This window comes from Haematobia irritans, chromosome 1, assembly GCF_050003625.1.
Source record: "Haematobia irritans isolate KBUSLIRL chromosome 1, ASM5000362v1, whole genome shotgun sequence".
NCBI classification, from domain to species: domain Eukaryota; kingdom Metazoa; phylum Arthropoda; class Insecta; order Diptera; family Muscidae; genus Haematobia; species Haematobia irritans.
In genome coordinates, this window is record NC_134397.1 from 41,526,003 (window position 1) to 41,547,206 (window position 21,204).

Sequence of the window (21,204 nt, forward strand, 5' to 3'; positions counted from 1 at the left end):
GAAATTTGGTACGTGAAGTCATTTTACATCTTCTAACAATCACGCAAAAATTGTCCATAACTATATATAGGGCTTCATATAAACCGATCTCCAGATTTGATTTTCGGAGCCTTTTAGAAGATTGATCAGATTGAAATTAGGTACGTGATCTTAGCAGAGGCTTTCTAATAAATATGATCCATATCGGTGCAATATTATATACAGCTCCCATATAACCGATCCCTAGATATGATTTCCGGAGCCACTTGTAGGAGTAAATTTCATCCAATCTGGTTGAAATTTGGTACATACTGTCAGTATGTACTTTATAATAATCACAAAAATAATAAGTACAAGTTGTTCCATATCGGTCATACTTTTTAAACAGCCTCCATATAAACCGACCCTCCAATATTTGATTTCAGGGGTCTCTTAAAGGAGTAAATTTTTTCTGATCCGTTTGAATCTCTAATTACCATACGGAAATTGGTTCATATCGGTTCATAATTATTTCCATATAAACCGATCAAGATCTAAGGAAGCTTATATAGGTGTTTAATTTGGACTAACTTATAATTTAGGATAAAGCAGTTTTAATATACCTTGATATCGGTAACTTTTACGGATGACAACCTTCAAATCTTACCTTATAATCCATAACAAATCAATGAAATTTTTCTTTATTATTTTTTGTTTATTTATTTAAATATTTATATAAAAAAAATCATACAAAAAGTGGCAAGGGATCTAGTAAATAGTTGTAAAAAAATAATTTATATTAAATAAATATTTACATAAAATAAGAGAAGCATACTTTTGCAGAAAGTGTAGACCAGAGCAATAGCCTTTTACGTGAGAAATTAAAACGGAACAGCATAGCAGAAAAAATTGAGTATTTATATTATTGGTGTTTTTTTTTCATTTATTTTAACTAATACTTATGTGTGACAACATTTCAACATTTTCATATATATTTTGTTTTTTTATTTTTTCTCGGTGACAATATTTACATGGTTACGGCATTACAACTTAGAAATAAATTGTTTTAATTGTTTTTTTTTTTTGTTTTATAAAAAATAAGCTAAAAAACATATTAAATTACAAAATAATAATAATAATATTAATAATTAAATCTAAACAAAGTCAAAATCAAAAATTACAACACTTGGGAGGGGTTTTTTAAGGGATGATATAATAGACGGGATAAAAAGGATTTGGGTTATCAAACAGGAAATGTTTAGTGGTTACATGTAAACGTGACTTACAATTAGGGCGACTCATTTTTTTATGATGGTCAAAATCTGCGGCGATTGCACTCTATTACTTTCATGATCAAAATAACTGTATAATATGTTGGTCTATAAATCTATGGGTCATATATTCCCAAATAAAGTATATTAGGTATTTAATCCTTTTCGGTAATTTCTGAAGACTTTCATCTTGAATATAATGTGCCGAACCAATAGCGGATTTATTGTTCAATAACAAGGTAGTACACAAACAGCAACAGATTACTGTTTATGTAGGATGTTAGTGGTTTGAAATTCTAAATGAAAAAAAATGTAATATGAAATATATACACTTGGTTTTGAATCATTTTTTTTTTTTGAGAGTTCATAACTCCCTTTACACTATAATTGCACCAGCTGAACATTTGTTAAACATGAACGGTCTTCCCAACTATGGGAAAACTGTAAAAGTAGTGTCAGTAGTCTAGCTAGTTCTTTCAGAGTTTTGTTATCTACTTTCTAATGATGCTATAGCTATATATTGCCGGCTAAGGACGAGTGCAATAACCTGATTTTTAAAAATGCATTTTCACATTTTAGTTCAATTAAAACATGGAATTTCTTATTGGAAGATAAAATAATTATAGACAATTCAACAACTATGTCTGGTGGTGAGTTAAACAAAATAATACGGCAACACTGTACAATTGTCAGGAATTTGAATTAGATTTTAAATTGGATAGTAGATGTAGCAGATCTGATCATAAGAAGTATACGTGAAAATGTGTTCACATACTAACACCTACTGCAAATGTGTTCACAAACAGAGGGACTTGTGCTTCCTATTAAAAATATACGTAGACAAATGTTTGTCTACCGGAAGTCTCCATGGTTTTGTTTACATGTTACCTTTACAATTTCATTAATTTTTTATGCGTCTTGCAGACTATACGTTTATTCGGACGACAGTTATCGTGTCGAACATATCCCATATATTGGCCACATTATAAGTTAAGTCCGAAGGCATAATCGATACTGCTGCATGTTTCTGGGATCGATAACACATATACCAATTATTTAATCATCAACGAATTGTCGTATCGATTGAACACACTGTAAGATTCTTTTCAAACACAGACAATCCGTCCGGAAAAACTTATAGTCTGTAAGACGCATTACCCTTAATTACTGTGCTCTTCAGAAGAACATATATTTTGGAGAGATTTTGGAGATTTATATCAAATGAAAACCTCCCTCATTATATGCGAGCAGTGATGGCAAATCTGTCTATCTGAACGGCCCATAACATAACTGTTTGACATAACCTCAAATCTATTGCCGACAGGGGGATATTGGAAAAAAGGATTCTAAAAGTGTTTGAATTTAGTTGGATTTTTTTTGTCATCTTAACAACTAGAAATTTTGCAAAATAAAAAATGCGTTGTGTTTTTTTTTGTTTTTCTTTAACAAATATGAAATGGATAATAAACAAATTTTGACTAATATTTTGCTTTGTGTTAAACAATGCTTAAAAGCTTAGCTAAGCTTTGCTTTTTTCTTTCTATTATTTAACATTCATTGATTTTAGCTGGCAACACTGTTTTCTTGTTTCGTATTTTGTTTTTTTTTCTTGGTTTTGCAGGATACATTGTAGTGTATACAAATATGTATTTATTTAGGAATCGTGTTAACTTAAAAAGCTTTGCTGCTTGCTAAAGCTTTTTACCGTCTACTCGTAAACTTTGAAGCTAGAGAGTATAGTGACTTTAATAATTCTAAGGCTCGTTTGTCTGCATTACCATCAAGGCTACCGGCGGCGGAAGATGAACCAGATGCTTGTTTAACGATCGACGTGCTGCTTGCTACCGTCGTTGGGGCCGTATCATGGTCGATATCATCGACAATAATAGCGAATTTTGTAGTAGTTGCTGGAGACAATTCACCACTAGAATTACCTTCTGTATTGGTTGTGGTGGCGGGTATATCTGTGGTGGTCGAAGCATAGGTTAAGGTTGAGGTGGTTATCTCTTCACCGCTACCGGTCCTTCTGTATGTGGTAACGGGTAATTTTTCGGTTGTTGTCAAAGGATTTTGTCTGACATGAGATGTTTTACCCTTGGTGGCAGTTAGCTTACCATCCATCGATATCAAAGCATTCAGTAAACTCTTGCGGGATCGCTCCAAAGCTTTGCCATTGTTATCATCGCAGGTTTGTATGAGGAGAAGAAGCAGGCGCAAGATTTGGCGATTGTGTTCAGCCTCGGCCATAACATTTTTCAAATGTAATGCTTCGTTTTCATTTAAGCCACCGAAGAGTTTGTTCGCTATACGCTGTAGACCAGTGCTAGTAGGCAAAGTCTCTTTGGATAAATCGTACGACTCAAATATATCTGCCCAAGGATCTGCATTTTCCGACCTGAATTCTTGATGATGTCTTCCTTCGAAATGTTCTCGGGAATTACTTCTGGAGTTCGAATCCAAATGACTGTGGCCAGAGGAACTTAATTTTATAGATCCAGATGCGGTTACTTGATTAGTCTTTTTCATAAGACCATTATTTATCTTCAAAGGATCCAATATATCATCTTCCTCAATAAGAGACCAAGGTTTGCTTGGCTTGCCAGTGGTTAGTTTTCCAGATTTAGCACTTGTTTTGTGGACTTGATTGCGATTGTGACCATTCACAAATGACTGAGTGTGTTCTCTATGCAACAACTCTTCTCCCGAGTCAGAGCCTGGAGGTTCCAATTCTGCTGAGAATTCCAAATTACGATTTTGCTCTGAGGAAGCTTTGAAAGTGGTGGTAATATCAACATCGGGATAACCGGTAGAGGTTATTAAATGGCTATTAATATCCGAGGCCAGATTTGATTCTGTAGTCGAATATGGGCGATTAGTAGTAGTAGGTGGTACTGTAGGCAAATATGTGGCAGCTGTACCCTGGTTGAAGAGAGTAGGATCGGTGACACTAACGAAAGTATATTTAGTTGTAAATGGTGGCTCCGTTGGTCTGGCTTGTGTACGCAAATCATCTCTGAACTTAATGGGGTCATTGAGATAATCATTAAGAGCATTAGAGAATACTTGGGCAATTTTACGTGATTCGGGTTTTTCGGCTAAGGCTCTTATGGTGGCATCCGTAGGGCCAATCTGAGGGAATGTTGTAACATGATCTTGGGGTGAATGACTGTTGGTATTGGCTAAGCCACTTCTTAGTTCAGTTTCGGCCTTAATCTCTGTGTTTTTATCCAAACCGAACAGATTATTGTACTTTCGTACTGTGTTATTGCTTAGCAAACTACTGGAGATATTATCGGAATTATGGGCCAAAGAGGCCGAACTTTCTGTGGTAAGAACGGCAGTCGTATCGGAAGGTTTATTCTTGGGAGCTACCGATTTAGAATGGGAGTCATGATTAGAAGATGAAGAATGAGTTGATGAGGACGATTGTGATGCACTTCCATGTGAAGAGGAACTGCCTGCCTTATTAGATGACGATGATGTTCCAGTATTTGAACCAGAGATATGCGTACTTGAACCCCGTTCCGATTTACTTTCTGATTTCTTACCACTTGAACCACCTGCTAAAGCATTAACATTTCTATTGGCACTATGACCATCTTCAGTCGCAAAATATTTGGCCAATGAAACAAGAGCATCAGGTCCTGAGGATGGAGGAATTTCCAAACCCAAACGATTGTTGCCATTACCATTAACACTGCCCTTTCCATTGACATTTATCAGCTCGACATCTTCAAAGTTATGCTTCAATACATTAATGGTCTTGATCATATCGTTAACATTGCGAGAAACTTCTCCGGGCACATTTGCCGGAGCAAATAGCAAGGAATCTCCTCCAGATGCATATGCTGATTTGGCAATAGATGATTGAGCTGATTTGGGCAAATAGGTAGGACCAGTGGAGAAATGCGTCGTTGATTCAATCGAACTGTCTTCTTCATAATTTTTGTGGTTATTGGGCAGAGAGAATTCCAATTTGCCATTGTTTTTACCACTGAAATTTTCCGAAGAATGGCTTCTACTTTCGTCGTTATTGTGACGCATTCCAATAACGATGGAACGCAATGTTATAGCCTCAGTGGTATCACCTTCATGAGGACTAGGAGTGGGTTTAAACGATCCTGATGATTTCGATTCACCTTTAAGGAAAATTGCTTGACCATTGTTATTTACATTCACACGATTTGGAGTCGGAGTGGTGGCAAAAGAGTCTTTACCATGTGATGATTTACCTTCACTCTTTGATATCGAAGGTACAGTGGGAGTATAGAAGGGTGTGGTTCTGGTCGATTCTAAACGTCTTGCTGTTGTATAAGTTCCTGAAACGTATGATTGTGTAGGATGTGCCAATCTATCTCCACTTTCCGCTATCTTTCCTTTGTTGAAAGATTTTTCTGTACCAGATCCATGACTGGAACCATGTTGCTTGGATGAGCTTGAGGAGTCAGAATTTGATGTTTTTTCATCGGAGTTTTTATCATCCCTATAGCGTTGATTACCTCTTTGATTTGATTTGGATTTTTCAGTAGTTTCACTATTCAAACCTGCATAGCCATGACGCTGTGAGCCCCGATCTCCTGAACCTCTTCGTGAACTTTCTACGGATTTGGATGATGGACTTGTTTTGCCACTTAATTGCTGGGCTACATGAGAAGTTTTGCTCTTTTCACTGTGATATGAATTGCTATTACGATCACTAACGAAGGAAGCCGATTCAGCCGTTATTTGCGACTCATCATTGTCATTGCTATCGATTGAGGTTATGTCAATTTTCGAAGAGCTGGTTATGCGCTTCTCACTCGATAGATCATCAAAGTCCACATTTTCTAGAGATGGCACTTCCGAGGAATCGATACGTCTGTCAGATTTACTTTTATCGCTGACGAATGAAGGACTAGTGATGCTAACATATTCATTGCTGTGGCCTCCAACATTAGCGAAAACATTGCCATTAGTGTTACCAATCTTGGAATTTTCTCCGCTATTGTTGTTTCCACCTTTATTATAGTTGGCATTAGGTCCATTGTTACCACTTGGGCCATTTTTGCTATTGGGACCACTGTTACCACCTTGACCATTTTTACTATTGGGGCTATAGTTTGCATCTGGGCCATTGTTACCCTTCTTTCCGTTGGGACCAAAATTTCCACCATTGTTAGCATTAGAACCAAATTTGCTACCATTGGGACCATTGTTTCCATTAGAACCTCCGTGGAATCCAATGCTTGACCCAGGACCACTACTGCCTTGTCTGTAATGTTCATTATTTGCTCCGGGTCCACTGTTGCCATCTCTGTAACTGCTTGCATCAGGACCATTGTAGCCATTTTTGTATTTTTCATTACTTGCACCTGGTCCTTTGTTACCATCCTTATAACGATCATTACTTGCTCCGGGTCCACTGTTGCCATCTCTGTAATGCTCATTGCTTGCATCAGGGCCATTATAGCCATTTTTGTATTTTTCATTGCTTGCTCCTGGACCTTTGTTACCATCCTTATAACGATCATTAATTGGTCCAGGACCACTGTTGCCATCTCTGTAATGCTCATTGCTTGCATCAGGGCCATTATAGCCATTTTTGTATTTTTCATTGCTTGCTCCTGGACCTTTGTTACCATCCTTATAACGATCATTAATTGGTCCAGGACCACTGTTGCCATCTATGTAATGCTCATTGCTTGCATCAGGGCCATTGTAGCCATTTTTGTATTTTTCATTGCTTGCTCCTGGACCTTTGTTGCCATCCTTATAACGATCGTTACTTGCTCCGGGACCACGACTGCCATCCTTATAATTTTCATTGCCAGCATTGCCATCATTAGCACCAGTTTTTGTTCCAATAGAATTGCTTCCGCTGCCCACATTTCCATAGGTCTTATCATTTGAACCGCCACTTCGACCAATTGCACTACCATTGCCGCTCGATGGGTGTTTGTTACCACCACGATTGTCATTGGCTTTATTACCTCCCTTACCGCTTCCAGAACCACCATTACGATTGTTAGATTTACCATTGACATTACTACCATCCAGGTCACCTGATCCCTCAGCTCCATCTCTTGAACGCGGCGAAGACTTAGCAGGTACTCGGGGTTTAATATCTAAACCACCTCCTACTATATTGAAACCTTGAACGGGCACAGCTGGTTTCAAATGGCGATCTCGTTCTTTACCCACCAACTCGCTACTTTCAGCGTAAAAACCAGAAGATCCCAAACAATTCACCTTAAACCACCAATCACATGTCAATTCACTCTGTTGAAATATTGTGCCATTGGGACAAAGGAACGATATCTTGCGGCCATCTTCGCAAATGTGAAAGACCTGTTGGGATACAAATGGCATTAATATATGGGCTAATCAGAGGAACTATAATTATTCCTTACCTGGCAATCGGTTTCCATATCAGCAAAATAGCCATTGCCATAGGACCGGCAACTGAAGCTTGTTTTCGGTATACGTGGATATATGGGAAAATCAATGCCGGGACGTCCCACAACACCCTGGTACACTTCATAGTCGACATCTTCATCGGAAGCTCGTTTCCTCAGATTGTGTTTGTGTTCATTGCAATCGCTATGGATTTCATAGTGTTCCTCTTCAAATTGGGTAGCACCCGTTTGTTTAGCTAAAATTCTGGCTGGTATATGGCTCTGGGAGAATAAAGAGTTAGAGAAATAGTGTCAGTTACTGATTTAGTGGATTTATTGCCTATGAAGGAGGCCTGTTATAAGGAAATCCCTGATTCAGCATAGCTGAATAAGGAAACATGGGAAAATCTTGGCTGAATAAGGGGTTCTATATGAAAATTTTTATTTAGCCTGGTCAAATGGGTTTCTCTGTAAGAAACTCTACTTCACCTTGGCTGAATAATGTTTTTCTGTGAGAAAACTCAAATTAAGTTTGGAAAATTCTATATTATAGCTTAGATGAATAAGGAAAGTTCTAATTGAGCCTGACTGAATAAGGTTTTCTTTAAGAAATCTTCAACTCAGCATGGCTGAATAACATTTTTATACGAAGTTATATGATTATTATGCTAGCTGAATAAGGGCTGTTGTATGGAAAACCCCGATTCAGGACAGCTGAATAAGGGATAATATTATATACCTTGGCTGAATAAAAGGTTTTATAAGAAAATTCTAATTCAGTTTGTTTAAATGAGTTTCCCTATAAGAAACTCTACTTCAGCTTGCAAGAACAATGATTTTGAAAAAAACTCCAATTCATCTGGAAAATTCTATAGTTTTATAAAAAGCCTAATTCAGTATATATTAATAAGGGAAAATTTTCTATAGAGAATAAAATATTTTATCCTAGCTGAATAAGGTTATCTTCACAAAAACATTATTTCAACCTAGCTGAATTATTGTTTCTACAGAAAAGAGTTAATTAAACATGGCTGAATAATGTTTTCAATAGAAATAGTTAGGAAGGGTTCCAAAGGGAACGTGTTTATTTAGTCGGAATGCAAAGGGAAATGTAATTCAGCTTGGCTGAATAAGATTATCTATACGAAAATATTGACTAAAGCTAGCTCGAATTGATTCAATATGCCTGAATAAGAATTCCTAAAAATATGGTTACATAAGGGAAATCGTTAATTCAATATGGTTGACTAAGGGTTTCAATAGGAAAAATCTAACGCAGTCTACCTTATTAAGGGTTTTTGATAAGGAGACTTCAATCTAGCCAGCTGAATAAGGAAAGCTTCACTTAATCTTGGGCGAAAAAATTTGTACAACATAGCTGAATAAGGGAAAAAGTAATTCAGCCTGGCTGAATAAGGTTTTTTGTGGGGACAAATTAATTCCGCCTAGCTGAATAATGTATTTTTTAGGAGGACATTATCGTAGCCTGCGTGAAAAATATTTTCTATAGGAATATAGGATTTCCTGAATTGAAGCCTTAGATAAGATTATCTGAACAAGACTTTGTATGGGCAACCTTTTAATAAACCTAACTGGATACTATTATCTTAAGAAGAGCTCTATTGGGAGGAGTTTTGCAAAGCCCGGCTCACGAGAAGATAATTTAATAATAAAACATACATCCATTTGTGGAAGATTTTCTATAGAATAATTGAGATCAACATAAAATTCTATAATTAAATTAAAATATTTTTTTAAAATAAATTTTTGTAAGAAATCTACAATTCTTCTTGGCGGAACCTTTACTTCATCCCAGCTATATTAAAGTTTTATACACTTCATTCCATTTGAACTGAAACGTTATGATATCATAGTTTCCTTTAAACATTATCGTTATTTTAAAAGTAAGAATCCGTAAAAAGTGAAAATAATTTCCCTTTGAGATTTTCACGGGAAGTCATTAAATACCGCAACAAGTTTTATGGCTAGCCACTAAGCTTCGCTTTCTTGTCATACACTCTGCGCAGGGAAGATTTAAATCGCTTTCGCTAGAAGAACACAAAAATAAAAAAATCCAAATTCGCGACACTTACTCGCGCATCCGCCACAGCAATGTTAAGAAGCACCAGGAACATCAAAACTGAAATAATAATAAAATAACAAAATAATTTAATTGGAATATTTATTAACAAAGGCAAACTTGAACTATTTATAGCTTAATTGTATGCAATGTTAATTAGAGGTCCCATATGGAGTATATTTAACTGGTAATTAATTATGTATGGTAAATTACTGGTGCCATCAATGAATGAGCTAATTGGGGAATAATGTTGTGTTATAGGAAAAATTTATTACACCTTAGCTGAATAATGTTTTGCTATAGCAAAACGTTAGTTCAACCTGGCTAATTAATGTTTTCTATAAGAAAACTTTAATGTTTTCTTTGCGAAAACTGTAATTTAGCCAGGCTGAATAATGTTTTTTATAGGAAATCTTTAATTAAGCTTGGCTCAATAATGTTTTCTCTGGGAAAACTTTAATTTAGCCTGGCTGTATAATGTTTTCTATAGCAAAACTGTAATTCAGCTTGGTTGAATAATGTTTTCTATAAGAAAACTTTAATTTAGCCATGCTGAATAATGTTTTATATAGAAAATGTTTAATTCAGCTCGCCTGAATAATGTTTTCTCTGGAAAGACTTTAATTTAGCTTGGCTGTATAATGTTTTCTATAGAAAAACTGTAAATCAGCTGTAATTCAGCTTGGCTGAGTAATGTTTTCTATAAGAAAACTTTAATTTAGCCTGGCTAAATAATGCTGAATAATGTTTTCTCTGGGAAAACTCTAATTTAGCCAGGCTGAATAATGTTTTCTATAGGAAAAGTTTAATTCAGCTTGGTTGAATAATGTTTTCTCTGGGAAAACTTTAATTTAGCCTGGCTGAATAATGTTTTCTATAGGAAAGTTTAATTCAGCTTGGCAGAATAATGTTTTCTATAGAAAAAGTTTAATTCAGCTTGGCTGAATAATGTTTTCTCTGGGAAAACTTTAATTCCGCTTAGCTGAATAATATTTTCTCTCGGAAAACATTAATTTAGCCTGGCTGTATAATGTTTTCTATAGGAAAACTGTAATTCAGCTTGGTTGAATAATGTTTTCTATAAGAAAACTTTAATTTAGCCTGGCTAAATAATGCTGAATAATGTTTGCTCTGGGAAAACTTTAAATTAGCAATGCTGAATAATGTTTTCTATAGGAAAAGTTTAATTCAGCTCGGCTGAATAATATTTTCTCTGCATAGACTTTAATTTAACCTGGCTGTATAATGTTTTCTATAGAAAAACTGTAAATCAGCTGTAATTCAGCTTGGCTGAATAATGTTTTCTATAAGAAAACTTTAATTTAGCCTGGCTAAATAATGATTCAGCAACTTTAATTTAGCTTGGCTGAATAATGTTTTCTATAGGAAAGTTTAATTCAGCTTGGCTGAATAATGTTTTCTATGGGAAAAGTTTAATTCAGCTTGGCTGTATAATGTTTTCTATAGAAAAACTGTAAATCAGCTTGGCTGAACAATGTTTTCTATAGAAAAACTTTAATTCAGCCTGACTAAATAATGTTTTCTATATGAAATATTTAATTCAGCTTGGCTGAATAATGTTTTCTCTCTGAAAACTTTAATCTAGCCTGGCTGTAAAATGTTTTCTATAGAAAAACTGTAATTCAGCTTGGCTGAATAATGTTTTCTATAAGAAAATTTTAATTTAGCCTGGCTAAATAATGCTGAATAATGTTTTCTCTGGCAAAACTTTAATGTAGCTTGGCTGAATAATGTTTTCTTTAAGAAAAATTAAATTTAGATTGGCTGAATAATAGAAACATTAATTTAGTCTGGCTGAACAATGTTTTTATGGGAAAACTTCAATTCAGCCAGGCTCAATAATGGTTTCTATGGAAGATCGTTTATTCAGCATTGCTGAATAATGTTTTCTATAGAAAAACTTTAACTCATTCTGTCTGAATAATGAATTTTCTGGGAAAACTTTGATTCAGCCTGGCTGAATAATCAGTATTCTGGGAAAAATTTAATTCAGCCTGGCTGAATAATATTTTCTATTGGATAACTCAAAATTTTCGTATTCACGCATGCTCAAATATTGACTAATGAAAAACGTGGATTTTTCTGGTGGTCTGCATATTGAAATTTGAACTTAGACCCCATAATACTAAAGGTTATGACGCATTGCAGACATTTTTTTGACCACACACTTACTAAGTTTCAAGGTTATTTTAATTATTACTTAAAATAGAAGAAAAAACGCACACAAACAAAACATTGCAAAAAAGTCCCAAAAACATAGCTACTAACTTAGATTAATTGTTTTTTTTTCGTAAGCCAAAATACATACTACGATTAGTTATCATTGGTATCTGCATCTTCATCCATTAGAGCCTTGTATGATTTTGGAAGACGAGAGACCACAAAACCACCATAACTACTGGCTAATAACATTTGTTTAGGGTTGCGTTATTTTTTGGGGGCTTCTTAGTTTTAAATTTATGTGTTAATATTTGTTTTAATTAAAAATAAATTTGTAATCGAAATAAGCCCAGTATCATTGACTGTGACAAATAGCCAGTCAAAGAGGGCACAGTTAGGCCAAATCAAAACACTGTAACGGAGGCTAGGTGATGAGACTGTTATCTGTATGCCTGTCGATCACTAAATCACACTGAAAAAATGGTGTTAGTTACAAAGACGTAATTCTACGGTAAGAGAATTTTTAATTGAAAAACACCATGTTAACCCTTCTGTGCGTGATGAGGTCCCGCTGGACCTTTTTGATTTTTATTCATACATAACTTTATCTAACTTTATCAGCTTGATGGTTTATGACTTCTTGTACTGAAGTGTTTTAAGTTGAAAACTTTAAATTTTTATGTGATTGAATCATTAAATCGGTTTTTATAGGTATTTGAAAAAGTTTGGTGCGATTCTGCGTGATGAGGTCCAATGGGACCTATTACTAATTATATTAGTGGTTTTAGCACAGTTTAAAAAGCAGTGTAAAGATATTGCGATTTTCGTATTTGGTCGAAATAAGTTTTTATATTTCTATACATTTTCCAGACCAATCGGCTCCTGGAATTTGGCAAGATGTGCCTCAATTTGGACCAAGTTTGAAACAACCACTGTGCACATAATACTGCGAGCAAAACGAACGCCACTAAAAAAATCGTATTGTTTTTCCTTCAAAAATCCAGTTTGTTAAGAACATTCAACTACAAAAACAATATATTGTTGCTTGGTACGTATAAGGATACTTATAGGTACCACGCCTGCGTCAAACATCAGGGCCACTAGTATACTAATCAAAAATTTTAACATTATCTGTATCCTATTAAAAATTAAATAAAACTCTATATTTACAACCAAATGTTTATATATGCAATTTGTGCATTATAGAAGAGTCCACCTACAGTAAATGATCGGAAAATATCGTAGGGATAACCTCTCTACCATCCTTTTTTTATTGTAGGTCCCACGGGACCTCATCACGCTGGTATTGCTTCCAGTGTTATCACATACACAAGGGTTAAGATATTTGACACTACAGCCTAGCCGATTTGACTTTTGGTATATTTAAATGAAATAAAAAATAGAAGAAACTTTTACGAAGGGTTACCAAGCACGGTTGCCACTTGAGCCAAAAATAATATACAAAAATTTGGAGAAAATTTTACAAAAAAAAAAAACTACCAAACAAAAAAATCTTATTTATTTATATAGAAAAATTTTTGAAGATTTTATTTCTATAGAAAATGTTGTCAAAATTTTATTTCTATAGAAAATTCTGTCAAAATTTTATTTCTATAGAAATGTCCAATTTGTATTTCTATAGAAAATGTTGTCAAAATTTTATTTATATAGAAAATTTTCTCAAAATTTTATTTCTATAGAAAATTTTGTCAAAATTTTATTTTTGTGCAAAATTTGTCAAATTTTTAATTCTATAGAAAATTTTGTCCAATTTTTATTTCTATGGAAAATTTTGTCAAAATTGTATTTCTATAGTAAATTTTATTTCCATAGAAAATTTCCTCAAAATTGTTTTCTATAGAAAATTTTGTCAATTTTTTTTATAGAAAATTTGGTCAATTTTTTTATACAAAATTTTGTCAAAATTTTATTTCTATATAAAATTTTTTAAAATTTTATTTCTATAGAAAATTTTGTCAACATTTTATTTCTGTGGAAAATTTTGTTAAAATTTTAATTCTATAGAAAATGTTGTCAATTTTTTGTTTCTGTGGTAAATTTTATCAAATTTGTATGTCTTTAGAAAAATTTGCCAAAAATTTTATTTCTCTAGAAAATTTTGTGAAAATTTTATTTGTTATAGAAAATTTTATCAAAATTGTATTTTTCATACAAAATTATGTAAAAACTTTATTTATTATAGAAAGTTTGTGATGTATTTCTTAGTTGGAGAAGAATATTTGTAAAAATATACCAAAACATCCATAATTCTACCAAAGTACCAAACAGTAAAAAATCTACCATTTTTTGTAGAATTCTGTGGTATGAATGCATTAAAAATCATAGAAAATTTAAAAATTAGTTATTTATCGAAATATCACAAAATTTTTTAATTCACATTCAAAATACTAAATTCCGTCTAAAGAAGTGATGCATATTCAGTGTAATGACTGTTGAAATGATAGGCATCCATCCTATGACAAGCCCATGTTAAAATCATCGCTTCTGCGCCAATTTTACACTACTTCCGCTCCGTACTTTTCTTGCCACGCTTTTTTTACTGGCTATCTAAGGCATTAGATCTACTCAGATCTTATTCTATAGCAATCAGATGTAATCATATTTTACCAATTTTCGGATCTGCACAGATCTAATCATATCAAATTAGATCTCTATATTTGTACTCGGGTATTCAAAAAACCAAAACCAATCGGGTATATCTGTCAAACTAGAAATTACTTATACAAATTATTATGATTCGTAGAGTTTGCGTTATTTTACAACGATTGGTATAATTACAGTTTTCTTCTACAAAACTGTTACGAAAAAAACTGTTTTATGTTTTTTTTTTTACAAAAAACACTATAATGATACTACACAGAAAAAAATTTTACCGAAATATTTCCAATTTAATTGAATTTTTAAAAATATTCAATTAAATATTATTTTCAAAAATATTCAATTAAAAATTTAATTGATTCAACAATTTTTTTAATTAAAATAAAAATCAATCACAAGAATTAATAATATCAATTAATTGTTTCATTGGATCAATTATTTTTTTAATTGACTTTTTTGATTGATACTATTTTTCTGTGGTTGAACACATTTAATTGGATTAATTAATTTCGTGATTCAGTTAAATGAAAAAATTAAATTAAATCATATTTCTCATAACATTGTTCAGAATTTCCTCAAATTTTACAACAAATGGGACAATTTTGAACCAAATTTTTTTCCTTCAAACTACAAAATTTTCTTCAACAATTGAAATATTACACTAGTTTAAACTGAAAATATACATTTGATGAGAGGTGACTTTTCTTATGTATTTTAATCTGCTGAATACAAAAAAAATGTTAAAACATTTTTTATGGGACAGTCTTTGAGATATCCCATTATCCAATAGAAAATAATTAATCAAGCTTGAGATCGTTTTTTGTATGTTTCTTTATTTTTCAATATTTCGCAATTCCAAAATTTTATTGTAGATCGACTCCTGATGAAGCAATTGTAATTGAGAAATATTGAAAAATAAAGAAACCAATACATACAAAAAACGATCTCAAGCTTGATTAATTATTTTCTATTGGATAAAAGAAAGATCGAATAAAATCAAAATTTCTGCACCCTCAAAAAAAATCGCTTCTCTAACATATGTTCCAAACATATTTTGCAGGAAGCATATATATTATTGGATACTGCCGAAACATTAACGTGTTTGTCTTAAGTGAACATATTGTATGTTTGGAAGCATTTTGAGCCCAAAAATATTATATGCTTGGAAGAATTCTCCCCAAAGAAGATTGTGCTCATTCCCTCACATAATTTTCATTTCCACGAAATTTTTTAGTTCTTGGCACCTTTTTCTGTAATACAAATAATGTTGAAAAAATTATTCAATTTTATAATTTTTTTAATTTTTACCATTCTCCAGAAACATACATTTGTTTGCCACGTGGAGCAATAGTTAGCATGTCCGCCTTTCATGCAAAGGGTCGTGGGTTCAATCCCTGCTCCGACCGTACACCAATTTTTTTTTTTAATTTACACATTTATATTTATACTATATTAAATTTTTATAATGAAACTTCGAAATGTGGGTTATTAACAGTCAGAAACAGTGCTTGATATAAACGAAATGGACTGAGCTTTTGGATAAAATATTATTTTTTATACCCTGCTCCACACTGTGGAACAGGGTATTATAAGTTAGTGCATATGTTTGCAACACCCAGAAGGAGACGAGATAGACACATGGTGTCTTTGGCAAAAATGCTCAGGGTGGGCTCTTGAGTCGATATAGCGATGTCCGTCTGTCCGTCTGTCCGTGAACACATTTTTGTAATCAAAGTCTAGGTCGCAGTTTTAGTCCAATCGACTTCAAATTTGGCACAAGTATGTGTTTTGGCTCAGAATAGATCCCTATTGATTTTGGAAGAAATCGGTTCAGATTTAGATATAGCTCCCATATATATCTTTCGCCCGATATGGACTAATACGGTCCCAGAAGCCAGAGTTTTACCCCAATTTGGTTGAAATTTTGCACAGGGAGTAGAATTAGCATTGTAGCTATGCGTGCCAAATTTGGTTGAAATCGGTTCAGATTTAGATATAGCTCCCATATATAGCTTTCGCCCGATTTACACTTATATGACCACAGAATCCAATTTTTTGCTCCGATTTAGTTGAAATTTTGCACAGGGAGTATAATTAGCATTGTAGCTATGCGTGTCAAATTTGCTTGAAATCGGTTCAGATTTAGATATAGCTCCAATATATAGCTTTCGGCCGATTTACACTCATATGACCACAGAGGCCAATTTTTTGGTCCGATTTAATTGAAATTTTGCACAGGGAGTAGAATTAGCATTGTAGCTATGCGTGCCAAATTTGGTTGAAATCGGTTCAGATTTAGATATAGCTCCCATATATAGCTTTCGCCCGATTTACACTTATATGACCACAGAAGCCAATTTTTTGCTCCGATTTAGTTGAAATTTTGCACAGGGAGTATAATTAGCATTGTAGCTATGCGTGTCAAATTTGCTTGAAATCGGTTCAGATTTAGATATAGCTCCAATATATAGCTTTCGGCCGATTTACACTCATATGACCACAGAGGCCAATTTTTTGGTCCGATTTAATTGAAATTTTGCACAGGGAGTAGAATTAGCATTGTAGCTATGCGTGCCAAATTTGGTTGAAATCGGTTCAGATTTAGATATATCTCCCATATATAGCTATCGCCCGATTTACACTCATATGACCACAGAGGCCAATTTTTAACTCCAATTTAGTTGAAATTTTGCACAGGGAGTAGAATTAGCATTGTTGCTATGCGTGCCAAATGTGGTTGAAATCGGTTCAGATTTAGATATAGCTCCCATATATATGTTTTTCTGATTTCGACAAAAATGGTCAAAATACCAACATTTTCCTTGTAAAATCGCCACTGCTTACTCGAAAAGTTGTAAAAATGACTCTAATTTTCCTAAACTTCTAATACATATATATCGAGCCATAAATCATAAATAAACTTTTTCAAAGTTTCCTTAAAATAGCTTCAGATTTAAACGTTTCCCATATTTTTTTACTAACATTGCGTTCCACCCTAGTGCATTAGCCGACTTAAATTTTGAGTCTATTGATTTTGTAGAAGTCTATCAAATTCTTCCAGATCGAGTGATATTTAAATGTATGTATTTGGGACAAACCTTTATATATAGCCCCCAACACATTTGACGGATGTGATATGGTATCGAAATTTTAGATCTACAAAGTGGTGCAGGGTATAATATAGTCGGCACCGCCCGACTTTAGACTTTCCTTACTTTTTTACTAAAATTGTGTTCCACCCTAGTGCATTAGCCGACTTAAATTTTGAGCCTATAGATTTTGTAGAAGTCTATCAAATTCTGTTCAGATCGAGTGATATTTAAATGTATGTATTTGGGACAAACCTTTATATATAGCCCCCAACATATTTGACGGATGTGATATGGTATCGAAAATTTAGATCTACAAAGTGGTGCAGGGTATAATATAGTCGGCCCCGCCCGACTTTAGACTTTCCTTACTTGTTTTTTATTGGAAAAATAACAATTTTGTAATAAAAAACTGTTTTTGGTACAAAAGTTTGAAATTTTGGAAGGTATTCAAAAACTCTAACAAAAGAAGAACGTGGAGTCGAGTATAAACATACATAAATAATTTTATAATATACACATACATTTATTTAGGGGTGTACAGTTTTTTACATGCTGTTTTTTTTTCAAATGTCTATTCTCTTTACTCCGAATACTCATTCTAATATTCAAATTAAATAATATTTAGACTTAAGCATATCAAATTTTTGGACTTGTCATAAAACAGTTTTCCGAAACAACATACAAGCAATTTCACACAAGTAGCTCTCTTTTGATTCTCTCGCTGTGTTATGTTGATATCTTTCGTCAACCCTCCCGGTTTCCATCTCTATTTCTTTCTCTATACTATCTATCTCTCTCTCTGTCGCTCTCTGAATAAAATATCACAACATATATATGTTTACTCGAAATTTGTAAATGTATATATGTTTACATTCACACATATTATTTTTATGAAACATTCATGCCCCAAACATAATATATTGTAACATACTAACATATGTGTCCCAAACATTTAGAGTTAATTTAGGAACATTACATGTTTGCACTTAAATATATTGTGTTTAAAAATTGTGCCCGAAACACATTTTGTTTATATCGGAACATATGAAAAACATATTTTTCTAACAGTGTGATATCCCATTATTTTTAGTTTTTCGCTCATTTTTCACTAAACAAATTACACCTCGAGTTAGAAATGTCCGATTATATCGTTGTTGATACCTATATGAAAGGTATTAAGATGACGAACAATCATGTATAATTGGATCTGTAATAAGTTAAGAGGTTCAAAAAATATAGATGCATAAAAGGCAAGTTTTCAAAACAAAAATTATGTTTTACATTGACCTTTTTCCGCCAGAAAACTACAAACCATTGAAAAGTACAAAAATACATAACAAAAGTCACATCTCATCAAATGTACATGAAAAAAAAAATATTTTGTAAACAAGTGTTATTAATGTCCAATAAATTTTCTTGAATTTATAAAATATTTACTTATTTTTGCGATAAAGTTTAGGTAAAAGATTCTAAAATTATCCGACAATTTCCTTCCTGGTGGTTTCACTTTTTTTGAATGCGGCATCGTTACATATAGCATGTAGAAAGTAAAAATGACAAAAACTTATGATGTTCCGCATTTCATTTTGTCTACACAGTAACTGTTCGATTCGCCAGATGCCAATTCGATGTGCTTTTCCATTTTGGCAAATTTTAAACAGCAAGGAAACAGACCATGATGTCAGAATGAGTCAAATAATGGCAGTTTCTATTTGAGCAGAGCAAGAGCCATGGTAAAGGTTGGTCATATCGACCTTAACTGAAGGGATTCTGAATGTAAAATTACTTTTGTCATTTGAATAAAAAAATCACACCGAAAATTTGGTTCTTTCATGTTAACTACCTTTTGTATATATCACAGCATGGATTATTTTTTCAATTTAACTATTATAGATTCATTTTGTAGATTTTTTCTAACATGTTAGCCAGTTAATGGGGACAGACCCATCTTCCCCATTAACTTCCTTAGTTAGTTTGTCCAATATCTTTGCCACACAGAAAAAAATTCCGTAGTTAAACTAACGCTAAATTTAACTTATTTTTATTGGAAACAAATTATTTGCTTGTAGTTAAATTTAATTATTTTTATCGAAATTTTCCACAGCTTAATGAAATCTTACTTTTTTTAAGTATGTCTCAAGAATTTTATGAACTAAACGTGAGTTAAAGTTCAATGACCGTACACATAAGTTCAATATGAACTAAAGCAAAAGAAGATTTTCGTACGATTCGCAAAAATAGTAAGAATGAACTACTGTATGGTTAAAATGGTCATGATTTGGCGCCAATGATTTTCTTCTTTATTTTAGTTATTTTTTTCTTCTATGAGATGATGTAATTTCGTGAACTGCAGTTAAAAAGTGCAACATGGCATTAAAATTTCCTGGTTTTAACAACGCTTTGTGGAAATCTCAAAATGTGGAGTAAAATTTAGTTCAATTTTCGTGCGAGGTAGTTTTTCCTATAAAACAGTTCACTTTTTTCGGTTCAGAGGCAAGTAATTTTGTCCTTTAAATTGGTAAATCTTCGTGTCAGTCATCCTGTATATATCATATGGGAATTTTTCAATAGACATGTTACTTATCCTTATTTGATTTTTCTGCATTTAGATTTTTCTAATTTTTTGTGAGTTACTGAGTCTGTTCATCCATCTACCTGTTTGGTTGCCCAACATATTTGGCAGGGACATGTGATTACAAAACTTTTTATTATGTTATAGACTCGAAGTTAGACATTATACTACAAACTCATAAACTCGATTTTGAACCTCTATAAGTCAATTGCCTTAAACAATAATTACTTGGCATATTTTATTGATTTTTCTAGCATTGCATGTTTAAATATTCATGCGATTGCTTTTCTATATGACTTTTGAAATTAATTAATAACAACACTAAATCATAATCATGCAACTAATGAATAGATGAATTTAAAAATCACATCATTTGGACATAATAACTTTTCAAATGCCTAGATAATTGGCAGCGTCTGTTTTAGACGAGCAGATGTTATCATCATATATAAAAAATCTACTATGTCACTGCTAATATTTTTTCTATCCAAGTTTGTCCTCCCAAATGACTTGCTAATGTCAAGGTTATAATGGTTAACGAGCTTTCCTCAGAAATGCTTTTAATTCTATGATTTTCAATAATCTTCTTTTTTAAGCAGTAATTAACAGTTTCAAGAATATTACGCTTCAAATGGATCAAAGATTGTTATAATTAGTAGTTATCCATTGCAGATCATAGCCTACCAAATGTTTTGCTAAAGTCAAGGTTATAATGGTTATTGAGGTTTCCTCAGAAATACTTTTAATTCTATGAGTTTCAATACTATCCTGTTTAAAACAATAGCTAACAGTTTCAAGAATATTACGCTTCAAATGGATCAAACAAAAATTATAATTAGTGGTTGTCAAGTGCAGATCATAGCCAAAATTGCCTTTGGCTAACATACTTCAATGAACTTGTCATTATTGAAAATTCAAACAAAAATTTAATAAATTGTTTGTGACATATTCAATTACCCTGATCTTTTATCTATGAAGAAGATTATCATGGTTACTGCTTTGTCATAATAACCACATCAGCTTAATGAATGGAGTTGTGGTAATTGTTTATCTATGA

General features: G+C 32.9%; 1 protein-coding gene across 2 annotated transcripts in view; it reads right to left on the bottom strand.

Annotated features, from left to right (window-relative positions):
* Positions 1-652: 652 nt before the first annotated feature.
* Positions 653-21,204, bottom strand: part of thw (chitin-binding domain protein thawb) — a 120,799-nt gene continuing 100,247 nt past the window's right edge. For both annotated transcript variants that reach the window (XM_075290010.1, XM_075290011.1), the window contains exons 4-6: positions 9,697-9,743; positions 7,619-7,885; positions 653-7,556 (exon numbers count right to left, since the gene is read on the bottom strand). In XM_075290010.1, coding sequence (XP_075146125.1) covers positions 2,931-7,556; positions 7,619-7,885; positions 9,697-9,743 — 4,940 coding nt within the window. In that variant the 3' untranslated portion in view covers positions 653-2,930. The remainder of the gene's footprint in view (positions 7,557-7,618; positions 7,886-9,696; positions 9,744-21,204) is intronic.